Raw genomic sequence first — 26,395 nt, forward strand, 5'->3', positions numbered from 1 at the left:
ACCACGCCATAAGCAGTAACTTCTACGAGTCACACAAGAGTGTACCTAGGAAAAGGAACCTCCTAAACACTACAGTGAGCAAAATAACATCAATACACCTACTGTAAAACTGAACATAAGAATACAGTGATATCTCGGAATCAGAATGCCCCAGAACTTGAACGTTTTGGAATCCAAACTTTTTTTTGTAGTAAATTTTGTCTTGGAATCCAAACGCCCTGCACATTGTGGCCCTGATTCTGCAAAGTGCTCCCGATTGTAGGTGCCTAGACCAAACAGGCCCTAGGATCCTGGGGTTAGGCAGTGGAGGGGCGGGCCCACTTCATTTGGACGGAGGTGGGCCTGCTGGCCGGACGGTGCAAGGAGCCATCCGGCCAACTGGGAAGTAAGCCCAAGGGGTGAGGGTTCTGGGGTGGTGGGTTTTGTTGGGGGGAGGGGGTCCGGCAGGAGGGGTTGGGTACCCTCCTGCCGGCGATCTTAAGGGGGGCCATTTGGGAATCCAGAAGGAGGGGTTGGGCACCCTCCTGCCAGTGATCTTCGGGGGGGGGGCCTTTGGGGGGTCCTTCAGGAGGGGTTGGGTACCCTCCTGCCGGCGATCTTTGGGGAGGCGGGTTCTGTCAGCAGGAAGGGTTGAGCACATTCCTGCCAGTGATCGCGGGTTTTGTCGGCAGGAGGGGTTGGGTACCTTCCTGCCGGCGATCTTCGAGGGGGCCATTGGGGGAGGGGTCCGGGGAGGGGGTTGGGGCATTTAAAACCCTATTCTGTAACCAGCGTCTGCAACATGGACATTGGTTACAGAATCGGGTTAACTTTGGCGGGTATGTGTGTGTTTCTGTCCCTAAAATCCAGTGTATTTCTTGTTAAAATTTGAGTTTGTGGGACCCAGGAATGGATTAATCCAGTTTCCATTATTTTCAATGGGAAAAATTGTCTTGGAACTCGAATGTTTTGGAACTCGAATGGAGTTCTGGAATGGATTAAGTTCGGATTCCAAGGTACCACTGTATAAGAATTGCCATACTGAGACAGACCGAAGGTCCATCAAGCCTTGTATCCTGTTTCCAACAGTAGCCAATCCAAGATACCAAGGAGTAAAACAGATTTTATGCTACTTATTCTAGGAATAAGCAGTGGATTTCCCCAAGCCATCTCAATAATGGCTTATGGACTTTTGCCCCTCTTTTTCCTTTCCATCAGCATCTGCCTTTCTATCTCTACCCTTCCATCCAGTGTCTTTGCTTGCCCCACCCCATGGTCTGACATCTCTGTCGACATTGTATATCTGGATTTTCAGAAGGCGTTTGACAAGGTTCCTCATGAATGACTACTTCGGAAAATTGCGAGCCATGGAATCGAGGGTAAAATACTCATGTGGATTAAAAACTGGCTGGATCATAGGAAACAGAGAGTGGGGGTAAATGGACAATACTCGGACTGGAGGAGCATCACCAATGGGGTGCCACAGGGCTTGGTGCTCTTCAACATCTTTATAAACGATCTAGACATTGGTACGACGAGTGATTTGGCATCTCGTGATCTGGCATCTCTCTCGCCTCTCCTCTCCCATCCCTTTCCTTTTATTCTCTTCTCTGGATTTCCTTTTTCCTTCCTCCTTCCCAATTTGGTGGCTTTCTCCTTTACCCCTCCCTCCTCCCAATCGGGTGTGACATTTTCTCCCCTCCCCGTGGGATGCATTACTCTCTTTCTCTTTTCTCATCCAGGCTGTAGTTTTTGGGCCACCAACACCGTCATTCAGCTGAACACACTCCCTTTGGCAACCCCAGAAGCTTTCCCTCTGCTTCAACTTCCTGTCCCCACAGAGGCAGGATGCTGCAGAGGGAAAGTTTCAAGGCCACTGAACACAGCATGTTCAGCTGACTGATGCAGGCTGCAGCATGGGGAAGAGACCAGAATACTCCCCTGGTATGCCACCAGTAGAGAATAAACTGTTTGGTAATCATAAGAAAGTTGGATTAGATCAGTGTCCGCAAACTTTGTCGAGCTGCAACTCACTAAACGTAGTAGCCACGGTTCAAGGCATCCGGAAGTGCGCAGACGTCGACACAATAACATCACTTGCATGCATGATGTCATCGAGTCGACGCCCGTGCATGTGCGAAGGCCCTGAGCTGCTAGTGGGGGGTGCCGTCAGGGAAGATGCGCGGAGAGAAGGAGAGGTGCTGGCGCTGGCTGATTGCCTACAGGATGTGTCTCTCGCTGCGAGAGGCACGTCCTGTAGGCAGTCAGCTGGTGCTTCCAATTCTCCCCAGTGTCTCGCGGCATACCTGAAATCTCAGGAGGCACACTAGTGTGATGTGGCACACAGTTTGCGATACACTGGATTAGATGGACCTCTTGCCTTCTCTCAACCAAACCTACTTTCACAAATTTTGTACAACTGTCCAGCTGGGAAATACATTTTAAATTAAATTAAATAAGCATACATATTGAGACTATAGGCTGTTTCTCTTTTTCTGCAAACTGACTGGTTAGATAACCTGTTCAAGTTTTAAAATATTATTTATTGGCATATTATTTTACCTAAGGTTTCATTGGAAGCAATGGCTTTGCATACTTCTAGGATACAAAAGCTTCACCCTTGTATGCCTAAACAGTGATTCTCAACCAGGTCTCTGTGGAAAGCCCAATGAGCCTGGCTGTCAGGATAGCTGCCATGAATATACCTAACATGCATATTATTTACAATATAACATGTACTTTTTCATAGAGATGGTGGTAGATGTCTGGCATGCCCTCCTGTGAGATGTGGTAGAAATGAAAATGGTAACAGAATTTTTTAAAAATGTGTGGGATAAACATTAAAGAATCCTGTATGGAATGCATGGAACCAAACAAGCTTAGAGGCAATTAGATGGCAACGCTAGTAATTGAGATGCAAAGCCAGTGCTCAACAGACTTCTACTATCTTTGCCCTGATAGTTGCTGAACACATAGACCAATGCCAGGCAGATTTCTACAATCTGTGCACTGATCATGGCTAGGGCTACTAGATTTCTTCTTTAAAAAAAAAAGAGGACACCTGGCCCCACCCCATTCTACCCCAGCCCCTCCCCCCTTCATACCTGCTGCCTCCTTCCCTGAAGTCTGGAGGGCCTCTGTGCATGCACGGATGTTGGCACGATGATGTCATGTGCATGCTTATGATGTCATTGCGTCGACGTTCACACATGCGCAGAGGGCCTCCAGATGTGGCCCTGAGCTGGGGACTTCCAAAGCCCAAACAAACTGCCAGGTTTTGTAAATCCCTCCCGGTTTCCCGGACTTCTGGTAACCCTAATCATGGCTGAACAAATAGACCAGTGCTGGGCAGAGTTCTATGTCCTGAAAATGGCAAGGACAAATCAAGTATGTATATGTAGTATCACATTGCATGTTATGAGTTTATCTTGTTGGGAAGACTGAATGAATTGGATAGATCTTTATCTGCCGTCATTTAATATGTTAATATGTACACATCTACCCCCAAATTCTATATATGGCGCCTTATGTTATGCATGCAAATCAGAGTGCACAGCTAATTTGCATGCATAATGAAGATGCCTATTTGGCGCCGATAATTGGCCATTAACACCTTATACTTGACGTTAATTAACATCAGTTGAAAGTTACATGTGCAACTTGGGATGTACACTGCCAAAATGTTACGCATCAGATTGCATGTGCAAATCTTGAAAAGGGGTGGGGTTAGGGGGTGGATCATGGGAATTCTTTTAAGTTATGCGCAAGTTTTAACTTATGTGCCAATGCGCGCACAACTTAGCCACAGGCATTTAGGCCAGATTTTGCTTGGCCTAAATGGGCATGCCTAAAAATTATGATGCGCAACAGGTGCAAAGGGTGAGTCTATAAGTTGTGCCTAACCTTTATAGAATCATGTTTAGTGCCACACTAGTCAGCGCTGATTTTTTTAGGCATGATATATAGAATCAATCCCCTCATGCATAATCTTTGGACATATCCTGTAAACCATATTAGCTGGGTGGCCCTGAGGAACACATGGAGAACGGATCTAGTACATGTAAGGTTACCACTGCTTACCCTGTATCGGTAGCATGGAATATTGCTACTCCTTGGGTTTTGACCAGGTACTAGTGATCTGGATTGGCCACCGTGAGAACGGGCTCCTGGGTTTGATGGACCATTGGTCTGACCCAGTAAGGCTATTCTTATGTTCTTACCAGTTGTCCAAATTTCCCTAGACATGTCCTCTTTTGTAAGGACTGTTTCGGGAGTCCAGGTGGCTTTTTAATTTTGCAACTTTTGTCCGGGGAAACCAGATGTCTAGTAACCCTATAGTATCTCGGGCACCTATACGGAGTCCTTCCTCCCTCACCCCCACCTCGCGGGATCTGGTGCTTGCTCACCCAGCATTGCTGTAACTCTTTGGGCCATTGGCAGCATGACTGATGTAAACATGTTATCTTTTGCGACCCAGAAGCTCCTTCTCTGCTACTGCTTCCTGCCCCGCTTAGGCGGAAAGCAAAGCAGTAGCGGAAAGAAAGCTTCTGGGTTGCCAAAGGCAGTGTATTTATTTCAGTCACGTTGTTTTTAGATTTGTTCATCGCTTTTTATTACAATTAAGCGATCCATCAAATTTTATTAAAACTTGAACCTTGCCGATGGCCCAAAGAGTTACTGCAGTGCCGGATGAACAAGTATTCGGATCCCATGGGGAGAGGGTGCAGGTAGCTGAACTGTGGGGATGGGAAGAAAAGGGAAGGAAAGATGCCAGACCTCCAGGGGAGAGGAGGGAAGGGGTAGATAAAGATGCCAGGCCATGGAAGAGGGGAAAGGGAAAGAGAGAGGTGTCAGACCACTGGATGGGGAAGAAGAGAGAGATGTCAGACCATGGAAATGAAGGAAGAGGGAAGGATTCTAGACTAAGGTCGAGGGCTATTAAGAAGGTTTCCAATGTAAGCACAAGATGATATTTTACCAGCAGAAAATACCATCACGGCATCAGTTTTCTTTACACAGCCATTTTGATCCAGGAAATTTGCAGGGTTGAAAACTTCTGGTTTCTCATATTGTGCTGGGTCATAATGAACTGAACTTATCACAGGAATCACAGGGAGGCCCTGGAAAACAGGAAGTGAGGTCACTGTAATGTAACAGGAAAATATTCAGCAGATTGACTGTTGCATAAAGATAAACAGATACTTAGTCAACTAAATGCCCAACTTTTGCCAGCCACTCCCTCTAAGTAGGATCAGTGGACAAGTTATCCAATTAGTTAGACCAATTATTTTTGTTGTCCTATTGAAATAGAAATACGGTACATTTTCAATAGGACAGCTGCTTGACTATGAAGTAGATATCCATTTAAATTTATGTGGATTTTTAGCAGTGCCATCAGTCCAAGTTACACTGATGAAAATCTGTGTATAACTCTGATGGATAAATTTTATACTTGCTATTTATCCACTTAAAGTTATACCAGCTGAATACCACCATATAAACAGATAGCTTTCCGCCTAGTCCAAGATAGCTTCTTTCTAAACCACTAACTTTGGTTGTTTAGCTGATTTACATAAGCAAAGTACTATTTTTTGTGAATATATTGAATAAGCTTTGAAAAAATTAGTTTAGTGATGCAAAGAGTAGACTATTGACTTTGATCTGACTGAGATGTGAAGTTTCAACATAAATCTTTTTCAATTGTGAGTCCACTGACACTTTAAAAATTAAGAAATGGAAAAACTGGAAAAAAAAGCACCCCTCTTTAAAAAGCCTTTGAGCCTGTGTACCATCAGATTGGGAAACTGTGTTATATTGTTTAATGAAGTAAGCAACAGGATTTGCAAACTACTATAGAAAAACACATATATGTTACATGTGACACTGAAGGTTTCTCTTATTTGTCTGCTATCTCAAAGTTATACATAAACATATGGGACTCTTTTAACCCAATAACAGAGGAGGGCCATAACAAAATCCTAACAGACCTCTGGCCAACTACCTGCTTTCTCAATTCCTCTCCATGAAAGATAGTGCAGAAGGCAAGCAGGGGCCTCAGTCATCCTGTTTAGTCCATGAGTATGAGCAGCTCAAAGGCTGCTTACCACCACAGGCTGAATATTGGGCAGTAAATGATTGACACTAGTGTGGACTGCATAAGTGCTTTTGAATAGCGACCAGATAGGTCAGCAGTATCTGCTAAACCACTGGCCCCCAACCTTCAGAATGTCTGCTCACTCTTTGTTCCTTAACCACATAGAAAGTTATGTTTAACTAGTCTTATAGACCATTACATTAATGGGTGCTAGAATATATGTGTGTGTCTCTCTTTATTTCTTTCTCTCTCTCTCCTTAGTCGCTTTCTTTCTTTCTGTCTTTCTTTTTCCTTGGCTGTCCATCATCACCCCTTGCCTGCTCCCCCTGTCCATTCTCCCTTCCTTTTACCTCCCCTGTGTCCACCACCACCCCTTCACAGCTCTCCTTATGCAGCAGCAGCCCTTCTCCCTTTGTTTTAGCCCCCCCCTGTCCAGCAGCACCTTCCTTCTCCCCCTGTCCAGCAGTAGGCGTCCCTTCCTTTTTCTCCCCCCTCCTCCTTCTTATCCCTATGATACACTTACCTTGCTCTTCCCCTGATCAGAGGCTCCCGACAGCCGCCCAGTTGCACCCATTGGAAAAGTTCCCTCTGCGGCATCCCGCACCCCTCCTGACGCAACTCCCACTGTCTTTCTTTCTGTCTTTCTCTGTCCCTGGCCCCCTTTGTCTGTTTGTCTTTCTGTATATCTCCCTGCCCCTGTGTCTTTATTCTTTTCTTTCTGTCTCCCTTCCTCCCTCTGTCTGTCTGTCCGAAGCAGCATTCCCTCCCCTTCCATTTCCCTCCCCCCACACCAGTTCCCTGTGCACCTGCCCCTGTGTCTTTCTTCTTGTCTTTCTGTCTCCCTTCCTCCCTCTGTCTGTCTGTGCAAAGCAGCATTCCCTCTCCCTTCCATTTCCCTCCCCCCACACCAGTTCCCTGTGCAGCAGCATTAGCGTTTCCTCTACCCCCTTTCCCTTCCCACAGTCGCGACTACAAACGAGGGCCCCCCTTCCCTTCCCGCGGGCCCGACTACACATGGCGATTCAAGCAGCGTGTGCAGCAGTCTTCACACGCTGCTTCGGAGCAAATCAGGGCAGTAGAAAGGCTCGAAGCAGCGTGTGAAGACAGCTGCACACACTGCTTAAATCGCCAGTCGGGCCTGAGGTAAGGGAAGAGGGGGGGCGGCAAATGAGTCGGGTCCCGGGCAGCGGAAAGTTGCTGGGCTCCTCGGTGGGGGCACTGAGTGGCCATGATCCCTCTCCTCCCAGACCCCCCCCGGAGGAACGTAGATCGAGTTGCCGCCATTTTGAAGATCGTTCTGCCCTGCTCCTTGCCTTAGTATATTTTTAAGTTGAAAGACACGGTGGCGGCGGCTCCTCTCAAGATCCCCGACTGCATTGGACTTCCGACGCAGGTGGGGATCCTGAGAGGAGCCGCTGTCTCGTCTTTCAACTTAAAAATATAGTAAGGCAAGGAGCAGGGCAGAGTGAAGAACAGCAGAGTCGGATCGTGAAAGGAGCCGCTGTTACAGGGAACCATTGCGGCGGCGGCGGCGGCAAAGTTACTTTAAGGGGAGGTAGGAAACAGGTTTTTATTGAAGAAGCACAAACAGGGAATGGCGACAGCGAAGGAAGAGGGGGAGAGAGTAGTGTAGGGGCATGCGGCTCCTACCTGCGGGTCCCTACATCGCGGCGACGGCAAAGTTACTACTTTAAGGGGAGGTAGGAAGCAGGTTTTTATTAAAGAAGCACAAACAGGGAACGGCGGTGGCGAAGGAAGAGAGGGAGAGAGTACTGTAGGGGCATGCGGCTCCTAGGGAGAGGTCACCACGCATGCGCACTTCCTATGTGTCGCTACAGCTCACGGAAAACCGGCGCACGCATAGGAAGTGCGCATGAGCGGCCTAGCGTTTTATTATATTAGATGGGTGATCCCTGGATTTTCAGCAGCATATAAGTGGACAATGCCAAAGGAAATCCAGGGAGTCTGCTGCGACACTATCCAGTATTCAGTGATGGTACCTAGATAGCTACCTGGCTAACTTAGAACAGTAATACATCTGTTCTAAGTTAGCTGGGTAGCTATTTGAATATTGTCTCTGAATATCTTTAGTACCAGGGTAATTCCCAGGGTCCGGCACAAATATCCAGGCACAATTCAGCTGAAGGCCGCCAGTGTTTTAACAAGCACTTATCATCCCTGGCTAAATATCACCCCTATAATTTTTGGCTGAAATATCAAAATATCCAGTCAAAAAATATATTGTGGCCCCATATTTAAAAACAAAAGTCATTCAATTAACTTGTATGTTAACTGTAAATATCCTTTTGAAAATTAACCTCTTACAAGTGTAATGAACCAACAATTAAACATCCTGCCTGCTATCAAAATAGTAGCTTCTAACCCTAGTTGACTTTAAAAAAAAGTACCTGTGGTATCTTGTAGCCTTGCAACTGTGTATCCTGCATTACGAGGTGTGGTAAAGACAGTGGACCAATGTCAGTGAATCGCTGGAGTTCCTGAATCACAGCATCAGTGTATGGCATCTTCTTTCTGTCTTCAGTATCTGGAGGTCGGTTTTGACCAATAACCTGGTTGATCTCATCTTGAACTTTTTCTGGAAAGAACATGTTCCATACGAATGTTTCATGAGTATCTTAAGTAGCCATATATACTATAATATAAACCCATCCAAATATAAACCGAGGTAAAATTTTTCCCCCAAAAAAGGGGGAAAAAAGGTTGACTCGAATATTTGTATACTGAACTAACATCAGTCTTGCAAGGTTAGTGTGGGAGTGAATAACCTAGAGATTAGAGCTGATGTCTCAGCACCCTGTGGTTGTGAGTTCAATCACAACCTGCTCCTTCTGACTCTGGGTAAGTCAGTTAATCCCTCCATTGCCCCAGGTACCACAATTAGATTGTGAGCCTGCAGGGACAGATAGGGAAAATACTTGAGTACCTAATTATTATTCAATGTATTGTAACCACTTCATGAAAAGGCAGTAAATAAACAGCAACCACTGTGGGAACCCACATCAGCAATTTTGAGTAGTACGACTGCATGGGGCAGGAGCATATGAAGATTACTTTTGCCTGGCTCACCACTGAATCAGTAGGGCTTAAGGAAGATGTCTGAGAGGGGGAAAGACTCAAATATAAACTGAGACCTTGATTTTTGGGCCATTTTTTGGCCCCCCAAATCTAGGTTTATATTCGAGTATATTCAGTAACTATCCTTCACCTCAGAGGGACAGGGAAACTAAACTAAACTAAACTAAACCTTAGGTTTGTATACCGCATCATCTCAACATTCGCAGAGCTCAACACGGTTAACAAGAATTAGGGTGGAAAGGAACTCCAGTGGAGGGAAAGATGAAGAGGAAATTTAGAGGACTAGAGTAAACAGAGAGGGAGGAAGAGTTACATTTTTGAGAATAACCAGGTTTTCAGATGTTTATGGAAGAGTTGGAGGGAGCTCAGATTCCTAAGTGGGGAGGTAAAGTTGTTCCAGAGCTCAGTGATTCTAAAAGGGAGGTAGGAACCTAGTTTTCCTACAAGGGAGACGCCTTTTAGAGAGGGAAAGGAAAGTTTCAGTTTTTGGGTGGATCTGGTGGAATTGGGGTGAGAGGAGTTCCAAGAAAGAGGAATAAAGGGGGTAGGATGCCGTGTAGGATCTTGAAAGTAAGGCAGGCACATTTGAAGTGGACTCTGGAGATTATCAGAAGCCAGTGGAGCTTGGACAAAAGCAGTGAGACGTGGTCGAATTTGCTTTTTGCGAAGATGAGCTTAGCAGCGGCATTCTGAATCCGCTGGAGTCTTTGAAGGTTTTTCTTTGTTAGGTTTAGGTAGATAGAGTTGCAATAGTCCAGTCTGGAAAGGATGGTGGATTGGACAAGGACGGCAAAGTGTTTTTGATGGAAACAGGTTCTCACTTTCCTCAGCATGTGAAGGCTGAAGAAACATTTTTTTATTAGGGAGTTGAGGTGATCATTGAAGGAAAGTGTAGAGTCAATGATGACTCCCAGAATTTTACTTGAGTATTCAAGATGCAGAGTGGGGCCAGAGGACAGAGGGATGGAGGTGGGCAGTTGGTCCAATTTTGGGCCGAGCCAGAGAAGTTTTGTTTTGGATTCGTTCAGTTTCATCTGCACAGTGTGGGCCCAGGATTGAAGGTTCGAAATACATGAGGATATGTTCGCAGAGAGGTTGGTGAGGTTCCGGTCGATCTCAAGGAGGACAAAGATGTCATCTGCGTAAGTGTAAAGTGTTTCAAGGGGGGGAGAGATGGAGGAGTTTGAGGGAGGACATATAAATGTTGAAAAGGATAGGAGAGAGAGGTGAGCCTTGTGGGACTCCACAGATCGGGTTCCAGGGGGAGGAAGAAATGCCCTTCATGTTGACTGTGTAGGAGTGGGAGCGTAAGAACTTCAAGAACCAGTCAAGGACTGTGGAGTTAATGCCTATCTCGGTGAGTTGGTAAAGTAGGATATCATGATGGACGACATCAAAAGCTGCAGAGAGGGCGAACTTGTTGCGAGAATGGAGATGTTGAACTTTTGAGATTAAGGAGGTCAGAATGGATTCGGTGCTGAAGTTGTGACGGAAGCCATATTGGTAGGGTAGCGGAATGGTGAATTTTTCAAGGTAGGAAGATAGTTGAGTGGATATGATGGATTCTAGCACCTTGGTAAGGAGAGGAATGTTTTCTATTGGATGGTAGCTGGATGGTGTAGAGGGGTCTAGATCAGGTTTTTTCAGTAGTGGGGTTAAGGAGATATGGCCCATTTTTGGGGAGTTTCACTTTTCTTGGGTATGGGGTACAACTTATAAAAGCCTGTTTTTAATTCTAAACTAAAATTACTAATATATTCAAATGAAATCCTAAGATTCAAGACTTTGCATGCAGTACAACCCCAGAGAAAAGGAAACAAATGCATTTCTTCCTGAACAGTGCAAAATATAGACAGCAGATGAAAATTCTCAAAATTGACACAATTCAATCACTAAATTGAATATAAAATCATTCCCCCTACTTTTGTTGTCTCCTTCTCTCCATGTGTCATCCCTTCATCACGGCAGTTGGGTGAGGTTGGGTGTCCTGCCCTCTCTTGTTTACAAACAACGCCTTGAGAAAGCCAGCTGTCTCCCTTGTCTTCCTCCCCCTCTGCAAGAAACATACCAGCGCTCCCACCTGGCCATTTTATGCTGCCTGCGGCCGGCTCCCTCTTCCTCACTGCCTGCAGCTGGCTCCCTCTTCCTCACTGCAGCTCCATGGCCAGAACGTGCCACGGGCTTGAGGAGATCAGTGCACAAAGCCACGTGCGGCGGCTCCTCGCGCGTCCCGCACATCATCCGGAAGCTTTTCCTCTGATGTTGTGATGCCAGAGAGAAGGCTGCCAGTTCAGGCGCAGGACGCGTAAGAGCCACTGCCACCCCCACAGCTTTGTGCACTGATTTTTTCAGGCTCGAGGCACATTCTGACTGTGGACTGGCAGGAAATTTCTGTGGACCAACACTGTTTCGCAGACCGGTGGTTGAAGAACACTGTAATAGACCATGCTGTGCTTGTTTTGTAGCTTCACCGTATAGGTATTACAGGTGTTGAGCGAAAATGGTTTCAATCTTTCTTACAAGGCTGATCCTTTGATATGTCAAAGGTAAATATTTTGTCTAGAAAGTTTTTGTTAGATTACAGAGACCCTTAGTGGACTGCCTTTCTCCTGTTCTTTTTAATATATTTTTAAATTCCACAGCAACCAAAGTTGCAATGTTTCATGCTTTGCATTTCTTTATTATTATTATGTAACTTGTATTTCCTTTCTTCTGTGGTTTATTTTGGTTTTAACATTATATATCGCTTTGACTATCATTTAGAAAGGAGATACTGTATATCAAGCCATTTTTAAACATTAAACACATATGCAGATGACATTCTGCTGGCAACTAGGTTTCATCCAAATAATTTTGATCTAGCCCCTGACAAAATTGTTGGAATTTGATCTGTATTTAGCTGAGGGAAAATGGTGTACTTTTAAATGTTATTCAAAATAGTAAAAGGAATTTTTGGTTAATGGTTTAATCCTGTATTTTTGCATATTTTCTTTGGATTTACTTTTAAATGTGACAAAAGCATCTACTTGTTAGATCTGGGAAGATTGCAGGCCTTTAAGGGGTGAACAGGCTTTTAAGGGGGGTGCAGACCTTTAAGGGGGGTCAGGCCAGGGATGGTGGCATAGGCCTTCAGAGGGAACAGGCAGGCCTTCAAGGGGGGAGGACAGGCCTTCAGGGATGGGGGTACAGGCCTTCAGGGGGGAGTTGCAGGCCTTCTGGGGGGACAAATCTTCAGGGGAAGGGGGCCCTGGTGTATAAGTACACAGAGGGAGGGAAGGGGGGGTTCAAAGAGATGTGCATATGCCGGACTTTGGGGGGTAAGAAATAATGGATCTAAAAATAGAGGAGAGGGAGAGAGATGATGGACAATGGGATTTAGGGAGGGAAGGAACAGAAAGGGAGAGAAGTTGGACACAAGGGGTGGTGTGGAGGGGGGGATAGAGATACTGGATAGGAGGGTAGTTGGGAAAAGAAAAGGAGAGATGGTGGACCCTGGGGTGGTGGGGAAGGAGGGAGAGATGCTGGATGAAAGGGTAGTTAAGAAAAGGTGGATCTGTGGAGGGAGACAAAAAAAAGGAAAGATGCCAGATGTCCGGGGGAGGGAAGGGAAACGTAAGGGGAGGACAGAGATGGCAGATGGATGGTTAGCATGCAGAAAGAAGAAAGAAGGAGACCCTGGCAAGCAAGTTATCAGAAGACAACCAGAGCCTGGGACCAACAAGATTTGAATAATGACCAGGCAACAAAAGGTAGAAAAACTAATTCTATTTTCCATTTTGTGATTACAATATGTCAGATTTGAAACGTGTATCCTGCCAGAGCTGATATTAGACCGCAAACGTGGGCTAGGATTTAAGAGAGAGAGGAAAAGTGTTTTTTGTTTGTTTATTTTGTTTACACCACAGCGCCAGTGTGGTTAGGAGAAGGCAAAGGGTGTGAAGAGGCTATAAAATAAACCCACCAGGATGTTTGAAAAAAACACCCAGTTGGGCAGGAAAATCGAATTGAATCGAAAAACCAATTAAGTAGGTTGAATCGAATCGAATCAAAATTTTTTTCCCTGAATCGGGCAGCACTACCCCGTTCAAGTTCAGAAACGTTAGAGTTTCAAGACAGGTTTTCCCATTGAAAACAATAGAAACAGCATTAATCCATTCTTGTACCTCAGAATCCGAACGTAATCCGTTCCTGAACTCAGTTTGAGTTCCGAAACGTTTGAGTTCAAAGACAGGTTTTCCCATTGAAAACAATAGAAACGGCATTAATCCATTCTGGTACCTCGGAATCCGAACATAATCTGTTCCCGAACTCAGTTCGAGTTCCGAAACGTTCGAGTTCAAAGATAGGTTTTCCCATTGAAAACAATAGAAACGGCATTAATCCGTTCCTGAACTCATTTCAAGTTCCAAGACAATTTTTCCCATTGAAAACAATAGAAACTGCATTTTCAAATAAATATAACACTAAACACACTAGTTTTGTTTTGTAATGTTTTATTCATAACACTCAGATATTAACCAATGATAGTACAGTACAGTAATTTTCAGTACAGTAATATAAAGAAACTAGTCTGTGAAAAAGAAAAGCAAGCAAGTTGGACTTATTTTTCAAAGGCTTCTGTGTTGCCGGTCTTGTCTACTGCTTCTTATTGTTTTAGACACTACAGCGCTGAAACTAGAGACCTGAACGTGGGACATCTACTGTTCTCGCAATTCCAGAGCCCTGAAGAAATGATTATCTTATCATGAAACGTTGGCCAACGTCTAGTTTCAGCGCTGTAGCATACAAAACAATAAGAAGCAGTGGACAAGACCGGCAACACCAAAGCCTCTGTGAAATAAGTCCAGCTTGTTTTGTAATTTTTTATTCATAACACTCTTAAACAATAATACTGTAATACAGTAGAGTAATGTTCAGTACAGGAATTTAAAGTAACCAATGATTACCAATCATGATTTGGAACATGGAACATGAGGTAGATTAGTGGTAGGAAGGCAAGTCACTTTCCAGATTAGCCTCTGGTGGTTCAAGTGGAGATAGAATGTGAAAGCATGTGTTACCTGCTTCTTTTTAGGCTCTTTGACAACGTACCACTTGTAGAGGGCTTGGGATCACCTGTGTTGGCATCAGGTGGATCAGGTGGTTCTGGTGTCTTCATTCTGCTCCTGTTTAGGCTTTTTGACAACGTACCACTTGTAGAGGGCTTGGGATCACCTGTATTGGTATCAGGTGGTTCAAATGGTTCTGGTGTCTCTATTCTGCTCCTTGTTAGGCTCTTTGCCAAGGTACCAGTTGTAGAGGGCTTGAGATCACCTGTGTTGGTATCAGGTGGTTCAGATGGTTCTGGTGTCTGTATTCTGGTGGTGTCTTTTGCGAACCAATGTTCCAAAGTGGTTTGATGATGATGACATTTTTGAACTTTTCTAAAATGTTCAATGATATTATCATTGAACAAGTTAACACACCTGTTAACAAGGGCTTTATCGGGGTGCCACTTCTCTATGACTGCCTGTGTTTTTGACCACATGCTGAGCAGATCCTTGATTTTAGCTGTGGGTATGGTACCTGCATCTCACTCTTCCTCCCCTGAAGAAATTTCTTGGGCTACTTCTTTCTGCTGCTGCTGGTTGAGGTGCTGAAGCTCTTCCGTTGTCAGCTCTGTCTTGTGATCATCCACTAACTCGTTGGCATCCTCTTCACTGACTTCCAAACCCATGGACTTGCCCAGAGATACGATGTCAGGAACAACAGGTGGCTCTTCAAAGCCTTCAATGTTCCTTTCAGCAACACATTCTGGCCAGAGGTTTTTCCAGGCAGAGACCAATGTTCTCAAAGACACTTCCCTCCATGCTTTCTCAGTGATTCTTAGGCAATGGAGGATATTGTAGTGATCCTTCCAGAACTCTTGCAGAGTCAATTCCATTTCATTTGTAACTTAAAAACATCTCTGGAACATAGCCTTGGTGTACAATTTTTTGAAGTGGTATTGGGGGGCAAAAATTTGATCTTGATGAAGCTATATTCGCCCACCAAATTATCCTCCAGCCCTGGTGGATGTGCAGGAGCATTGTCAAGGACAAGGAGAGCCTTGATCAGGAGGTTTTTCTCCTGCAGATAATCCTTTACACAAGGAGCAAACTCCTCGTGTATCCACTTGGTGAAGAACTGCCTGGTATTGGGGTTCAAGAAAGGATTAGATAATTTCCTGAAGGAAAAGGGGATAGAAGGGTATAGATAGAGGATTACAAACAGGTCCTGGACCAGATGGACCGCCGCGTGAGCGGATTGCTGGGCATGATGGACCTCTGGTCTGACCCAGCAGAGGCACTGCTTATGTTCTTATGTTAACCCATGCTTTCACATTCGATCTCCACATAACATTAAGCTTGCTCTTAATGATGTTATTCTTCTTAAAGACCCGTGGGTTTTCTGAATGGTATACAAGGAGAGGTTTGATCTTGCAGTCCCTACTAGCATTACAACACACCAAAAGAGTAAGGTGGTCTTTCATTGACTTATGGCTGGGTACAGACTTTTCTTCCTTTGAGATGTATGTTCGCCTGGGCATCTTTTTCCAAAAGAGGCCAGTTTTGTCACAATTGAACTCTTGGTTCGAAACATAGCCCTCACTGATCACAAACTTCTTAAACTCCTTTACAAACTCTTTAGCTGCTTCAACATTAGAAATGGCTGCCTCCCAATGCATAACAATGCTATGGATCAGCATGGCTTAGTGGCAGAAACAGCAAGATTGGGTCCACCTGGCAGAGGCAGCAAGATTGGGACCCCCTGGCAGAGGCAGCAAGATCAAGTCCCCCATGGCTGAAATAGCAAGATCTGACCCACCTGTCTAAGACTGCAAGATCGAGTCCCCTGTGGCTGAAATAGCAAGATTGGGTCCCCCTGGCTGAGGTTGCAAGATCGAGTCCCCCGTGGCTGAAATAGCAAGATCAGGCCCACCTGTTTGACACAGCAAGATCGAGTCCCCCTGGAAAAAGCAGCAAGATCCGGCCCACCTGTCTGAGGCTGCAAGATCCGGTCCCCCTGGAAGAAGCAGCAAGATCGGTCCTACGTGGCAGAGGCAGCAAGATCCAAGCATACAGAAACTGCAAGCATTGCGCAGCCCAAAGCTTTCCTCCTAGGCAGAAACAGGAAGCTGCATTAGAGGGGAAGCTTTGGGCTGAGCAACGCGGGTTCGGATTCTGAGACAAAATTTACTGAAAAAAAAGTTTGGATTCCAAAACATTCGAGTTCTGTGGCGTTCGGATTCCGAGGTACCACTGTACTTTCTTTACATCTCTGATTTTGTGTCTGCCCAAGTGACCTTTCACATCCGTTATCTGAACTGTGAAAAACTTTTAGTGAACTGCATCTAAACCTTCCAACTACATCATATACATGGGCTATTGATGGAGTTCTACTGATACTTGTTGCCTCTGCCTATTTATTGCTGGTTGCTGCCATCTTGTTATTGTTTGCCAAGGACTAATTTCAGTAAACAGTAGATTCAGAACACCAGCTTGTGAATGGACTAAATTACTGAGTAAGCAGAAATACAGAGTGTGGAATGTAGCTAATGGCCTCCTGGTCCTAAGCTAATAAATATTGTTTCTGCAGTTCTCCATCATCTGGGCACACTATAGACAGTTGCCTAGTAGACTCTGTAATCCCAGATTACATGCCTTTATAAAACCATCCGGAAAAAGTAGGCACACATATATACCTGCTCTGAGGTAGATGTAATTTTGTATATGTCTAATATGTTTAATATGTAATTTTGTATATGTCTAATATGTTTTCACTAATTTTTCCAACACACTAATAACTAATTCTTACTCTTATTTAAAAAAAAAAAAATTTTTTTTTTTTAATTGTTAACCGGTCAGATATTTGTTTTATGATCGGTATATCAAAAACCAATAAACTTGAAACTTGAAACTTGTATGTGTAAGTGCCGGCATCTTTTTAGTTAAGAACATAAGTAATGCCTCTGCTGGGTCAGACCAGAGGTCCATCATGCCTAGCAGTCTGCTCATGCGGCGGCCCATCAGGTCCAGGACCTGTATAGTAATCCTCTATCTATACCCTTCTATCCCCTTTTCCTTCAGGAAGTCATCCAATCCCTTCTTGAACCCCAAAACCGTACTCTGTCCTATCATGCCCTCTGGAAGCGCATTCCAGGTGTCCACCACCCCTGGGTGAAGAAGAACTTCCTAGCATTGGTTTTGAATCTGTCCCCTTTTAATTTTTCTGAATGCCCTCTCGTTCATGTAGTCTTCGAAAGTTTAAGAATCTGTCCCTCTCCACTTTCTCTATGCCCTTTATGATCTTGCAAGACTCTATCATATCCCCTTTAAGTCTCCGCTTCTCCAGGGAAAAGAGCCCCAGTTTCTCCAATCTTTCAGCGTATGAAAGGTTTTCCATACCCTTTATCAAGCATGTCGCTCTCTTCTGAACCCTCTCGAGTATCGCTATATCCTTCTTTAGGTACGGCGACCAATATTGGACGCAGTACTCCAGATACGGGCGCACCATCGCCCGATACAATGGCAGGATAACTTCTTTCGTTCTGGTTATAATACCCTTCTTGATTATACCTAGCATTCTATTTGCTTTCTTATCGGCCGCTGTGCACTGTGCCGACGACTTCATTGTCTTGTCCACTATTACCCCCAAGTCCCTTTCTTGGGTACTCTCACTCAATGACAGCCCTCCCATCGGGTAGCTGTACCTCGGGTTTCTGTTTCCTACGTGCAAGACTTTACATTTCTCTACATTAAACTTAATCTGCCATCTCGTCACCCACTCCCCTAGTTTGTTCAGGTCCCTTTGTAAATCTTCGCTACTTCTTATACCCTTTCCAACAGAGAGAGAGAGAGGAAATCAAAATGGAAAGAAAGAATACAGAAGAAAAAGAGATCTTTATTTTTCTACTCAACTTGCCTTTCTATTCCTTTGAAATGCTGTCATTTTGAATTCTAATGTTCCAAAATTTTCAAAAGTAATCCTCCTTTCCCCCTCCCCTCACCTCACGTATGCATACATAATTCACTTAGAGCTTTGCAAGACTATTGCAGAATTAATACACTCACTTGCTACTTCTGGGAATTTCATCAGAACCAGCAGACTATATCTCAGGAATGTCGTAACGGTGTCTGTCCCACCATAGATCAGGTTTTGCATAGTCATGATTAAAGACTCTATGAAATAATGAGATGTTGGATTGTTCTTTTCCTAGGGAAATATACACAAGTAAATAATAATGAGATAGTAAATAAACAATATATGGGTTATAATCTCTTATGAAATTCTTATAGTATTTTTCATTCTCTCTTTCTAAGACTGTCTATCAAAATCTATTTTAAGTCCTCCTATAGAACCACTTTCAATTCTCATGGAGGATCATGGTTTGCTCCATGTGCTCTTATAAGATCTATTCTATTCCAGTTCCTCTAGGGACAGCCTTTTCTCAAGATCTGCCTGTTGGCTTAATTCAGCTTTAGCATTCTATCTTGGGATCATATATTCTTTATAACCATTCCACAGTATTATTTGTAGCATAGGACCTGTCAGTAATTGAAGGAAAGACATACCTGTCTGTGGCCAAAGTTGTACTAGTGCATCTAACCTCTCAGATCCATGCATGCTCCATAGACTGAGGAACTGAGGAACTTTTGCATTTATTCTTGATGCCATTAGATCCATGAAGGTGAAGACTGACTCTGATAATTCCCATTCCCCTAGAATGTCTACTTAAGGAGTCCTCTTGAATATTCTGAACTCTTGATATATGTGCCACCCAGAGCTCAAGAAGGTGCTCATCTACCCAGCAAAGAAGAAATATCACATTTAAGGTAGACCTGGGGAGGAGGGGGGATTAAGATGTCACAGATACTGAACTCCAAATAGGAGGAGAGAAATGAGCTGCAGACCTGCGAGCAGAACTAGAACATAAGAACATAAGAATTGCCACTGCTGGGTCAGACCAGTAGTCCATCATGCCCAGCAGTCCGCTCACACGGCGGCCCTCTGATCAAAGACCAGCACCCTAACTGAGACTAGCCCTACCAGCGCCCATTCTTCTTCCACAGGAACTTCTCTAACTTTGTCTTGAATCCCTGGAGGGTGTTTTCCCCTATAGCAGCCTCTGGAAGAGTGTTCCAGCTTTCTACCACTCTCTGGGTGAAGAAGAACTTCCTTACGTTTGTACGGAATCTATCCCCATTCAACTTTAGAGAGTGCCCTTTTGTTCTCCCTACCTTGGAGAGGGTGAACAACCTGTCCTTATCTACTAAGTCTACCCCTTCAGTATCTTGAATGTTTCGATCATGTCTCCTCTCAATCTCCTCTGTTCGAGGGAGAAGAGGCCCAGTTTCTCTAATCTTCACTGAACGGCAGCTCCTCTAACCCCTTAACAGTCGCTCTTCTCTGGACCCTTTCGAGTAGTACCATGTCCTTCTTCTTGTACGGCGACCAGTGTTGGACGCAGTACTCCATGGCCCGGAACAGCGGCATGATAACCTTCTCTGATCTGTTCGTGATCCCCTTCTGGAGGGGAGAGGGAGGCTGCTGGTGGAAACTATAGCCAAGCAAATTCTTTCACCATCACTGCCATCCTCCCTTAACTCCAGATTAGTGCTGCCCGATTCAGGAAAAAAAAATTCAATTCGATTCAGCCTATTGAATCGATTTTTCGATTCGATTCGATTTTCCTGCCCAATTGGGTGTTTTTTTAAACATCCTGGTGGGTTTATTTTATAGCATCTTCTCCCCTTTTATAGCCTTTTCACCCCCTTTGATTTCTTCTAACCACACTGGCGCTGTGGTGTAAACAAAATAAACAAACAAAAAATACTTTTCCTCTCTCTGTTAAATCCTAGCTCACGTTTGCAGTCTAACACCAGCTCTGGCAGGATACACTTTTCAAATCTGACATATAGTAATCACAAAACAGAAAATAAAATTAGTTTTTCTACCTTTTGTTGTCTGGTCATTATTCAAATCTTGTTGGTCCCAGGCTCTGGTTGTCTTCTGATAACTTGCTTGCCAGGGTCTCCTTCTTTCTTCATGCTAACCATCCATCTTCTATCTCTTTCCTCCCCTTCCCTTTCCATCTCCTGGTGGTCTGGCATCTTTCCTTTTTTTCATCACTATCCACAGATCCACCTTTTCTCAACTATCCTTTCATCCAGCATCTCTCCCTCCTTCCCCACCACCCCAGGGACCACCATCTCTCCCTTTCTGTTCCTTTCATCTCTAAATCCCATTGTCCACCATCTCTCTCTCTCTCTCTCTCTCTCTCCTCTGTTTTTGGCCCCTTATTTCTTTCCCCCCAAAGTCCGGCATATTCACATCTATTTGAAACCCCCCTTCCCTCCCTCCGTGTACTTCTACACCAGGACCCCCTCCCCTGAAGGTCTGTCCCCCCCTGAAGATCTGTTCCCCCATGAAAGGCCTGCACCTCCCTGAAGGCCTACACCCCACCCCTGAAGGCCTGCCTGTCCCCCCTGAAGGCCTGCACCCCACCCCTGAAGGCCTGCACCCCCCCGAAGGCCTACACCCCACCCCTGAAGGCATGCCTGCCCTCCCTGAAGGCCTACACCCCACCCCTGAAGGCCTACACCTCATCCCTGGTCCTGCACCTCCCTGAAGGCCTACACCCCACCCCTGAAGGCCTGCACTCCACTCCTGAAGGCCTGCCTGTCCTCCCTGAAGGCCTGCGTGTTCCCCCTAGCCTCCCGGCATCAATTTACTTAATTTCAGCAGCCTGCATAAGATCTGATGTCAGAGGAGGGGTGGGACCGCGGCAGAGAGAAGACAGCTCGGAAGACCTATGGCAGCTTGCAAAGATCGCTAGCATTAGCGATCTTATGCAGGCTGTTGAAATTAGGTAAATTAATGCAGGGAGGCCAGTGGGGCAGCCGGACACCAGCACTTCCTGACTGACCCACTCTCAATGGCAGGATGCGATGCTGGCTGGGGGACAGTGGGGCTTCCTGACTGTGCAGGAATCAGGGGGAAGTATCCCCGTGCTTCAGGACTGTGATCTGTGGTGGTGGCCGGTAGGTGACCTGAGCTCTAATCCTTGCTGGGGGCTTCACCCTGCAGGCCCTACAAACTTCAGTATTAGCTGACAGTGCTGGCCAGAATGGGACGATTCAGGGGGGGGAGGGGGGTGCTGACCCACTCGCTCTCTAAAGCAAGAGCGGCAGCGGCCGGCCATCAAGAGGCAGCGCTGCCAATTCTGTTTTAGGGAGTGAGGGGGGAAGGTTAGTCGCCGAATTGGAAGGCCGATTTTTTTTGTTTTTGAATTGATTCGAACCGATTCACCCAAAATGAATCGGTGAATCGATTCGAATCGTGAATTGGGCAGCACTACTCCAGATCTTCTCTTCTTCTCACACCAAAATCCCCCAAGCTGACTGGGCCTGACTGACTGATGTGATTTAATGAGAATTGAATATCGAGAATCCCTTCCTGTAGGGCTGTGTCAGTGACTCAGCTGCAGTGCTATGTGTTGTCTTATGAAGGACCTGGGTTTGAGTCCCAAGCTAAGACTCTGCATCCTGGACTGGAATGTCACAGATGGAATGTTCACAGCCCATAAGTTAAGGAAAACTGTCATCCATTACATACCAGCAGCACCTGTTGGCAAGACTTGGACACTTAACTTGCATACTCTAAAGCAGAGGTTCTTAACCCAATGCTCAGGACACACCTAGTCAGTCAGGTTTTCAGAATATCCACAATGAATATGCATGAGATAAATTGCATGCCCTACTTCCATTCTATGCAAATCTGTCTCATGCATATTTAGTGTGAATTTCCTAAAAACCTGACTGGCAAGTTGTGTCCAGAGCACTGGTTGAGAATCCCTGCTCTAAATGGAGTCATGGTGCATATTCCCTGTTGAGAACAGTAATAATAATAATAATAATAATAATTTTATTTCTTATATACCGCTATACCATAAGTTCGAAGCGGTTTACAAAGAGGGTCGTGCCGGGAGAGGGTGCAGTGTTTACAGCAGGAGACATATGTTTACAACAAGATACATATGTTTGGAACAGGAAATAAGCTAGGTATTGGAACCAGGGATTTGAGATACATAAGCTTTGTGGAAGAGTGTGCATAATAAGTCGGAATTACAATGAATAATATACAGGGAAATTACAATGTGCATGAGATAATGGGGGAAGTTTACAGTAAGAAGAGGATATTACAAAGTGAGCAGGAACAGGAGATGATTACAATGCGATACAGGTTAATACAAAGTGAACAGGATATTACAAAGTGAACAGGAACAGGAGAAGTTTACAATACGATACAGGTTAATACAAAGTTTACCATAAGATAAAGTAAATTACAGAGTGGACCGGTACAGGATGTTTACAGTAAGATACAGGATATTACAATTTGAACAGGATACAAGAGTAGCCACAATGATTGGCTTAGTAGAGAAAGAGGGATATAAAAAATAAGGGTAATTTGTGAAAGAAAGCTATTTCCCATTATCTATTCTGATTTTTAAACCCTAAGAATAAAAACGAAGGAGAAAAGAACTAGGCAAAGAAAAAAAAAATCAGCTCTTACCAAAGCAACAGTGTTTATATTAAGGGCTCCTTTTACGAAGTCGCATTAGTGGCTTTATCGCACGGCGACTTTTTATCACGCACTAACCCCCGCGCTAGCCCAAAAACTACCGCCTGCTCAAGAGGCGGCGGTAGCGGCTAGCGCAGCCGGCACATTAGCGCACGTAAAGCCGCTAAATTGGCTTCGTAAACGGAGCCCTAAGCGTCACAGTTCCCTAAATCTTACTTGTTCCATTTTGATGAGGAAAACATCAATGTAATCACGGGGACAGTTTGGGTCCAGGGTCTCCTGATGAGCCTTGATTGCATCCTGAAGAATGACCCTCAGCATTTCATAATTTGAAAACAGCTTTTTGTGTGGTCCTGGCAAATAGTCCATGATTTCTGAGTAGATATTGTACAACTGGAAAGAACAGAATAGAGGAGTGACATATTTGTATGGAAGATCAAAATAAGGATGTTCACAAGTATGGCCTTAGTTTATTTCTCATTTCTTCTTATTAATCCATCCTTAGAGACTTAAAACAACAGTTGGTCTTAGTGTTAAAATAGCTTTCCTTCCCAAAAGCACTAAAAATATTTTATGTTGCCTTCTTCTCTACTTTTTTATTTATGTATTTAAAAAATCTGTAGCCCTTGCTAACTTACAATTCTAGGCAGAGAGCAATAAAAATATACAGACATTGCATACAAATAAAAGAAAATCCTGTATATGGGGCATACTTTGCTCTTAGGTTTATTTATTTTTATATTCAATTTTCTATACTGTTCTCCCAGGGGAGCTCAGAACGGTTTACATTAATGTATTCAGGTACTCAAGTTTTTTTCCCTGTCTGTCCCTGAGGGCTCACAATCTACCTAATGTACCTGGGGCAATGGGGAAATTAAGTGACTTGCCCAGGGTCACCAGGAGCAGTGTGGGTTTGAACCCACAACCCCAGGGTGCTGAGGCTGTAGCTTTAACCACTGCGCCACACACTCCCCATTTTGGTACTAAAATATTAGAGACATATATGGGACTCTATAAGAGAGGCCTCCGTGACATAGCTTAGGAGATCCCTAGTGTTATAACAAAGGTATTCTGAGCATGTTTAGTATATTGAATGGGACAGTGAGTTCTGACCCAAAGAGTAAAGAAGCAGGGTCATTGTATGAAGTTGCTGTAATACGAGTAAATCAGAGAAAGCAGATGTTACTGAGCAAGTGAATAACATCTAGCTGGACATCCTTTGCTCCTAGGAGCATTCCCTTGAAGAAGACTTTTCCTGAGTCAGATCCTAGAGGCATGAGCATCACTGTTCCCTCTAAGCCAGAGATCTCAGGAGTCTTTAAAAATCGCAAATGATAACATGCAGATTTGACCAAGAACCAATCAAAATGGAGTGTCATCGAACACATAATAAATCCTGCAGAGTATTACTTACACCGCGTATGATATGAGCGCTGTGAACTGATCCTGTGCATCATTTGCGATTTTTAAGACTCCTGAGGCAGGCCTGACGGCCGAAACATGTACATGTCGAGTCATTGAGTTGGTGAATGCATCATTTTGATGTTTGAACAATAAAGATTGTCATAATATCAGACGGATTGGAGGACACTTTTTTGTTGCACATCATTCTTCTGGTTGCATTTCTAAATTCTACCTATATAATGACTAGAAACACTGACCGTTCCCCAGGAGGAGCTCATTATCTTAAAGTTCTCATTGGTTGTACTGACGATGGTCTGAAAGTTTTTATCTTCATAGTCAAAACGGTTCGCAAAGAGGACAGAACAGATGACATTGGAGACTGAGCGGCAAATGATTATCGTAGGATCAAAAGGCAACTCTATGAGAAAACACAATGGGGATAGCAATATTTGTATCCATATTAATAAATATAATAGTAGTTTTGGTTTGAATTTCATTATATCCTACTGGTAAAATCAAAACTCAGTGCATGTTGCACTGGTTTACATGAATTTATTCAGGTACTCAAGCATTTTCCCTGTCTGTGGGCTCACACTCTATCTAATGTACCTGGGACAATGGGGGATTACGTGACTTGCCCAGGGTCCAGGGTCACAAGGAGCAGTGTGGGTTTGAACCCACAACCTCAGGGTGCTGAGGCTGTAGCTTTAACCACTGTGCCACACACTCCCATAAACAGGTTATCATAACACATTAAATATAGAACAATGGATTATGCAACACATAACAGTAGCATATTAAAAGAAGGGCTAGATTTAGGGGGGGAATTCATCAAGGTGTAGTAAACATTTGCCTGCCCAACCCCACAAGAACAGGGCCCCCACTCCCCCACCTTTATATGTCATTGGTGGTTTGGGGATAGGTAGGAATGGGTCTTTCTGGGGTACAGAGAGGGGTCTTCCTGGAGTCTGGGGAGGCCTTTGGGCAGGATCAATGCCCAGTCGCTCCTGCCCAGTCCTGAACCTACTTCAAAATGGCTTTCTTGGTTGCAGTCTCATGCAACTATTGCTAGGGGACATATTTCCATATGACTCCCAAAGGTTGGGGTTATTTTACAGTGATTTAAGAACATAAGCAATGCCTCTGCCGGGTCAGACCCGAGGTCCATCGTGCCCAGCAGTCCGCTCACGCGGCGGCCCAACAGGTCCAGGACCTGTGCAGTAATCCTCTATCTATACCCCTCTATCCCCTTTTCCAACAGGAAATTGTCCAATCCTTTCTTAAACCCCAGTACCGTACTCTGCCCTATTACGTCCTCTGGAAGCGCATTCCAGGTATCCACCACCCGCTGAGTAAAGAAAAACTTCCTAGCATTTGTTTTGAATCTATCCCCTTCCAATTTTTCCGAATGCCCTCTTGTTCTTTTATGTTTTGAAAATTTGAAGAATCTATCTCTCTCTACTTTCTCTATGCCCTTCATGATCTTGTAGGTTTCTATCATGTCTCCTCTGAGTCTCCGCTTTTCCAGGGAGAAGAGCTCCAGCCTCTCCAATCTTTCAGTGTATGAAAGGTTTTCCATGCCCTTAATCATTCGTGTCGCTCTCCTCTGGACCCTCTCAAGTATTGCCATATCCTTCTTAAGGTACGGTGACCAATACTGAACACAGTACTCCAGGTGCGGGCGCACCATTGCCCGATACAACGGCAGGATGACTTCTTTTGTTCTGGTCGTAATACCATTTTTAATAATACCCAACATTCTGTTTGCCTTCTTCGCGGCTGCTGCGCATTGCGCCGTTGACTTCATTGTTGTATCCACCAGTACACCCAAATCTCTTTCAAGGTTACTTTCCTCTAATACTAATCCCCCCATTTGGTAGCTGAACATCGGGTTTTTTCTCCCTATATGCATGACTTTGCATTTCCCTACATTGAATTTCATCTGCCATTTATTCGCCCACTCCTCCAGTTTGTTTAGGTCCCTTTGTAGGTCCTCACACTCTTCCGTAGTTCTAACCCTTCTACAGAGTTTAGTGTCGTCCGCAAATTTTATAACTTCACAATTTGTCCCCGTTTCCAGGTCATTTATAAATATATTGAACAGCAGCGGTCCAAGTACAGACCCCTGCGGAACTCCGCTCGTGACTTTCCTCCAGCCCGAGTAGTGACCCTTCACTCCAACCCTCTGTCTCCTGCCTGCCAACCAGTGTTTGATCCATC

General features: G+C 44.6%; 1 protein-coding gene across 1 annotated transcript in view; it reads right to left on the reverse strand.

Moving 5' to 3' along the window:
• Nucleotides 1-26,395, reverse strand: part of LOC117366083 (cytochrome P450 2F2-like) — a 124,802-nt gene that overhangs the window by 996 nt on the left and 97,411 nt on the right. Inside the window, exons 6-10 of the mRNA XM_033957171.1 lie at nucleotides 24,433-24,593; nucleotides 22,988-23,164; nucleotides 18,262-18,403; nucleotides 8,482-8,669; nucleotides 4,958-5,099 (exon numbers count right to left, since the gene is read on the reverse strand). Coding sequence (XP_033813062.1) covers nucleotides 4,958-5,099; nucleotides 8,482-8,669; nucleotides 18,262-18,403; nucleotides 22,988-23,164; nucleotides 24,433-24,593 — 810 coding nt within the window. The remainder of the gene's footprint in view (nucleotides 1-4,957; nucleotides 5,100-8,481; nucleotides 8,670-18,261; nucleotides 18,404-22,987; nucleotides 23,165-24,432; nucleotides 24,594-26,395) is intronic.

This window comes from Geotrypetes seraphini, chromosome 8, assembly GCF_902459505.1.
Source record: "Geotrypetes seraphini chromosome 8, aGeoSer1.1, whole genome shotgun sequence".
NCBI lineage: Eukaryota > Metazoa > Chordata > Amphibia > Gymnophiona > Dermophiidae > Geotrypetes > Geotrypetes seraphini.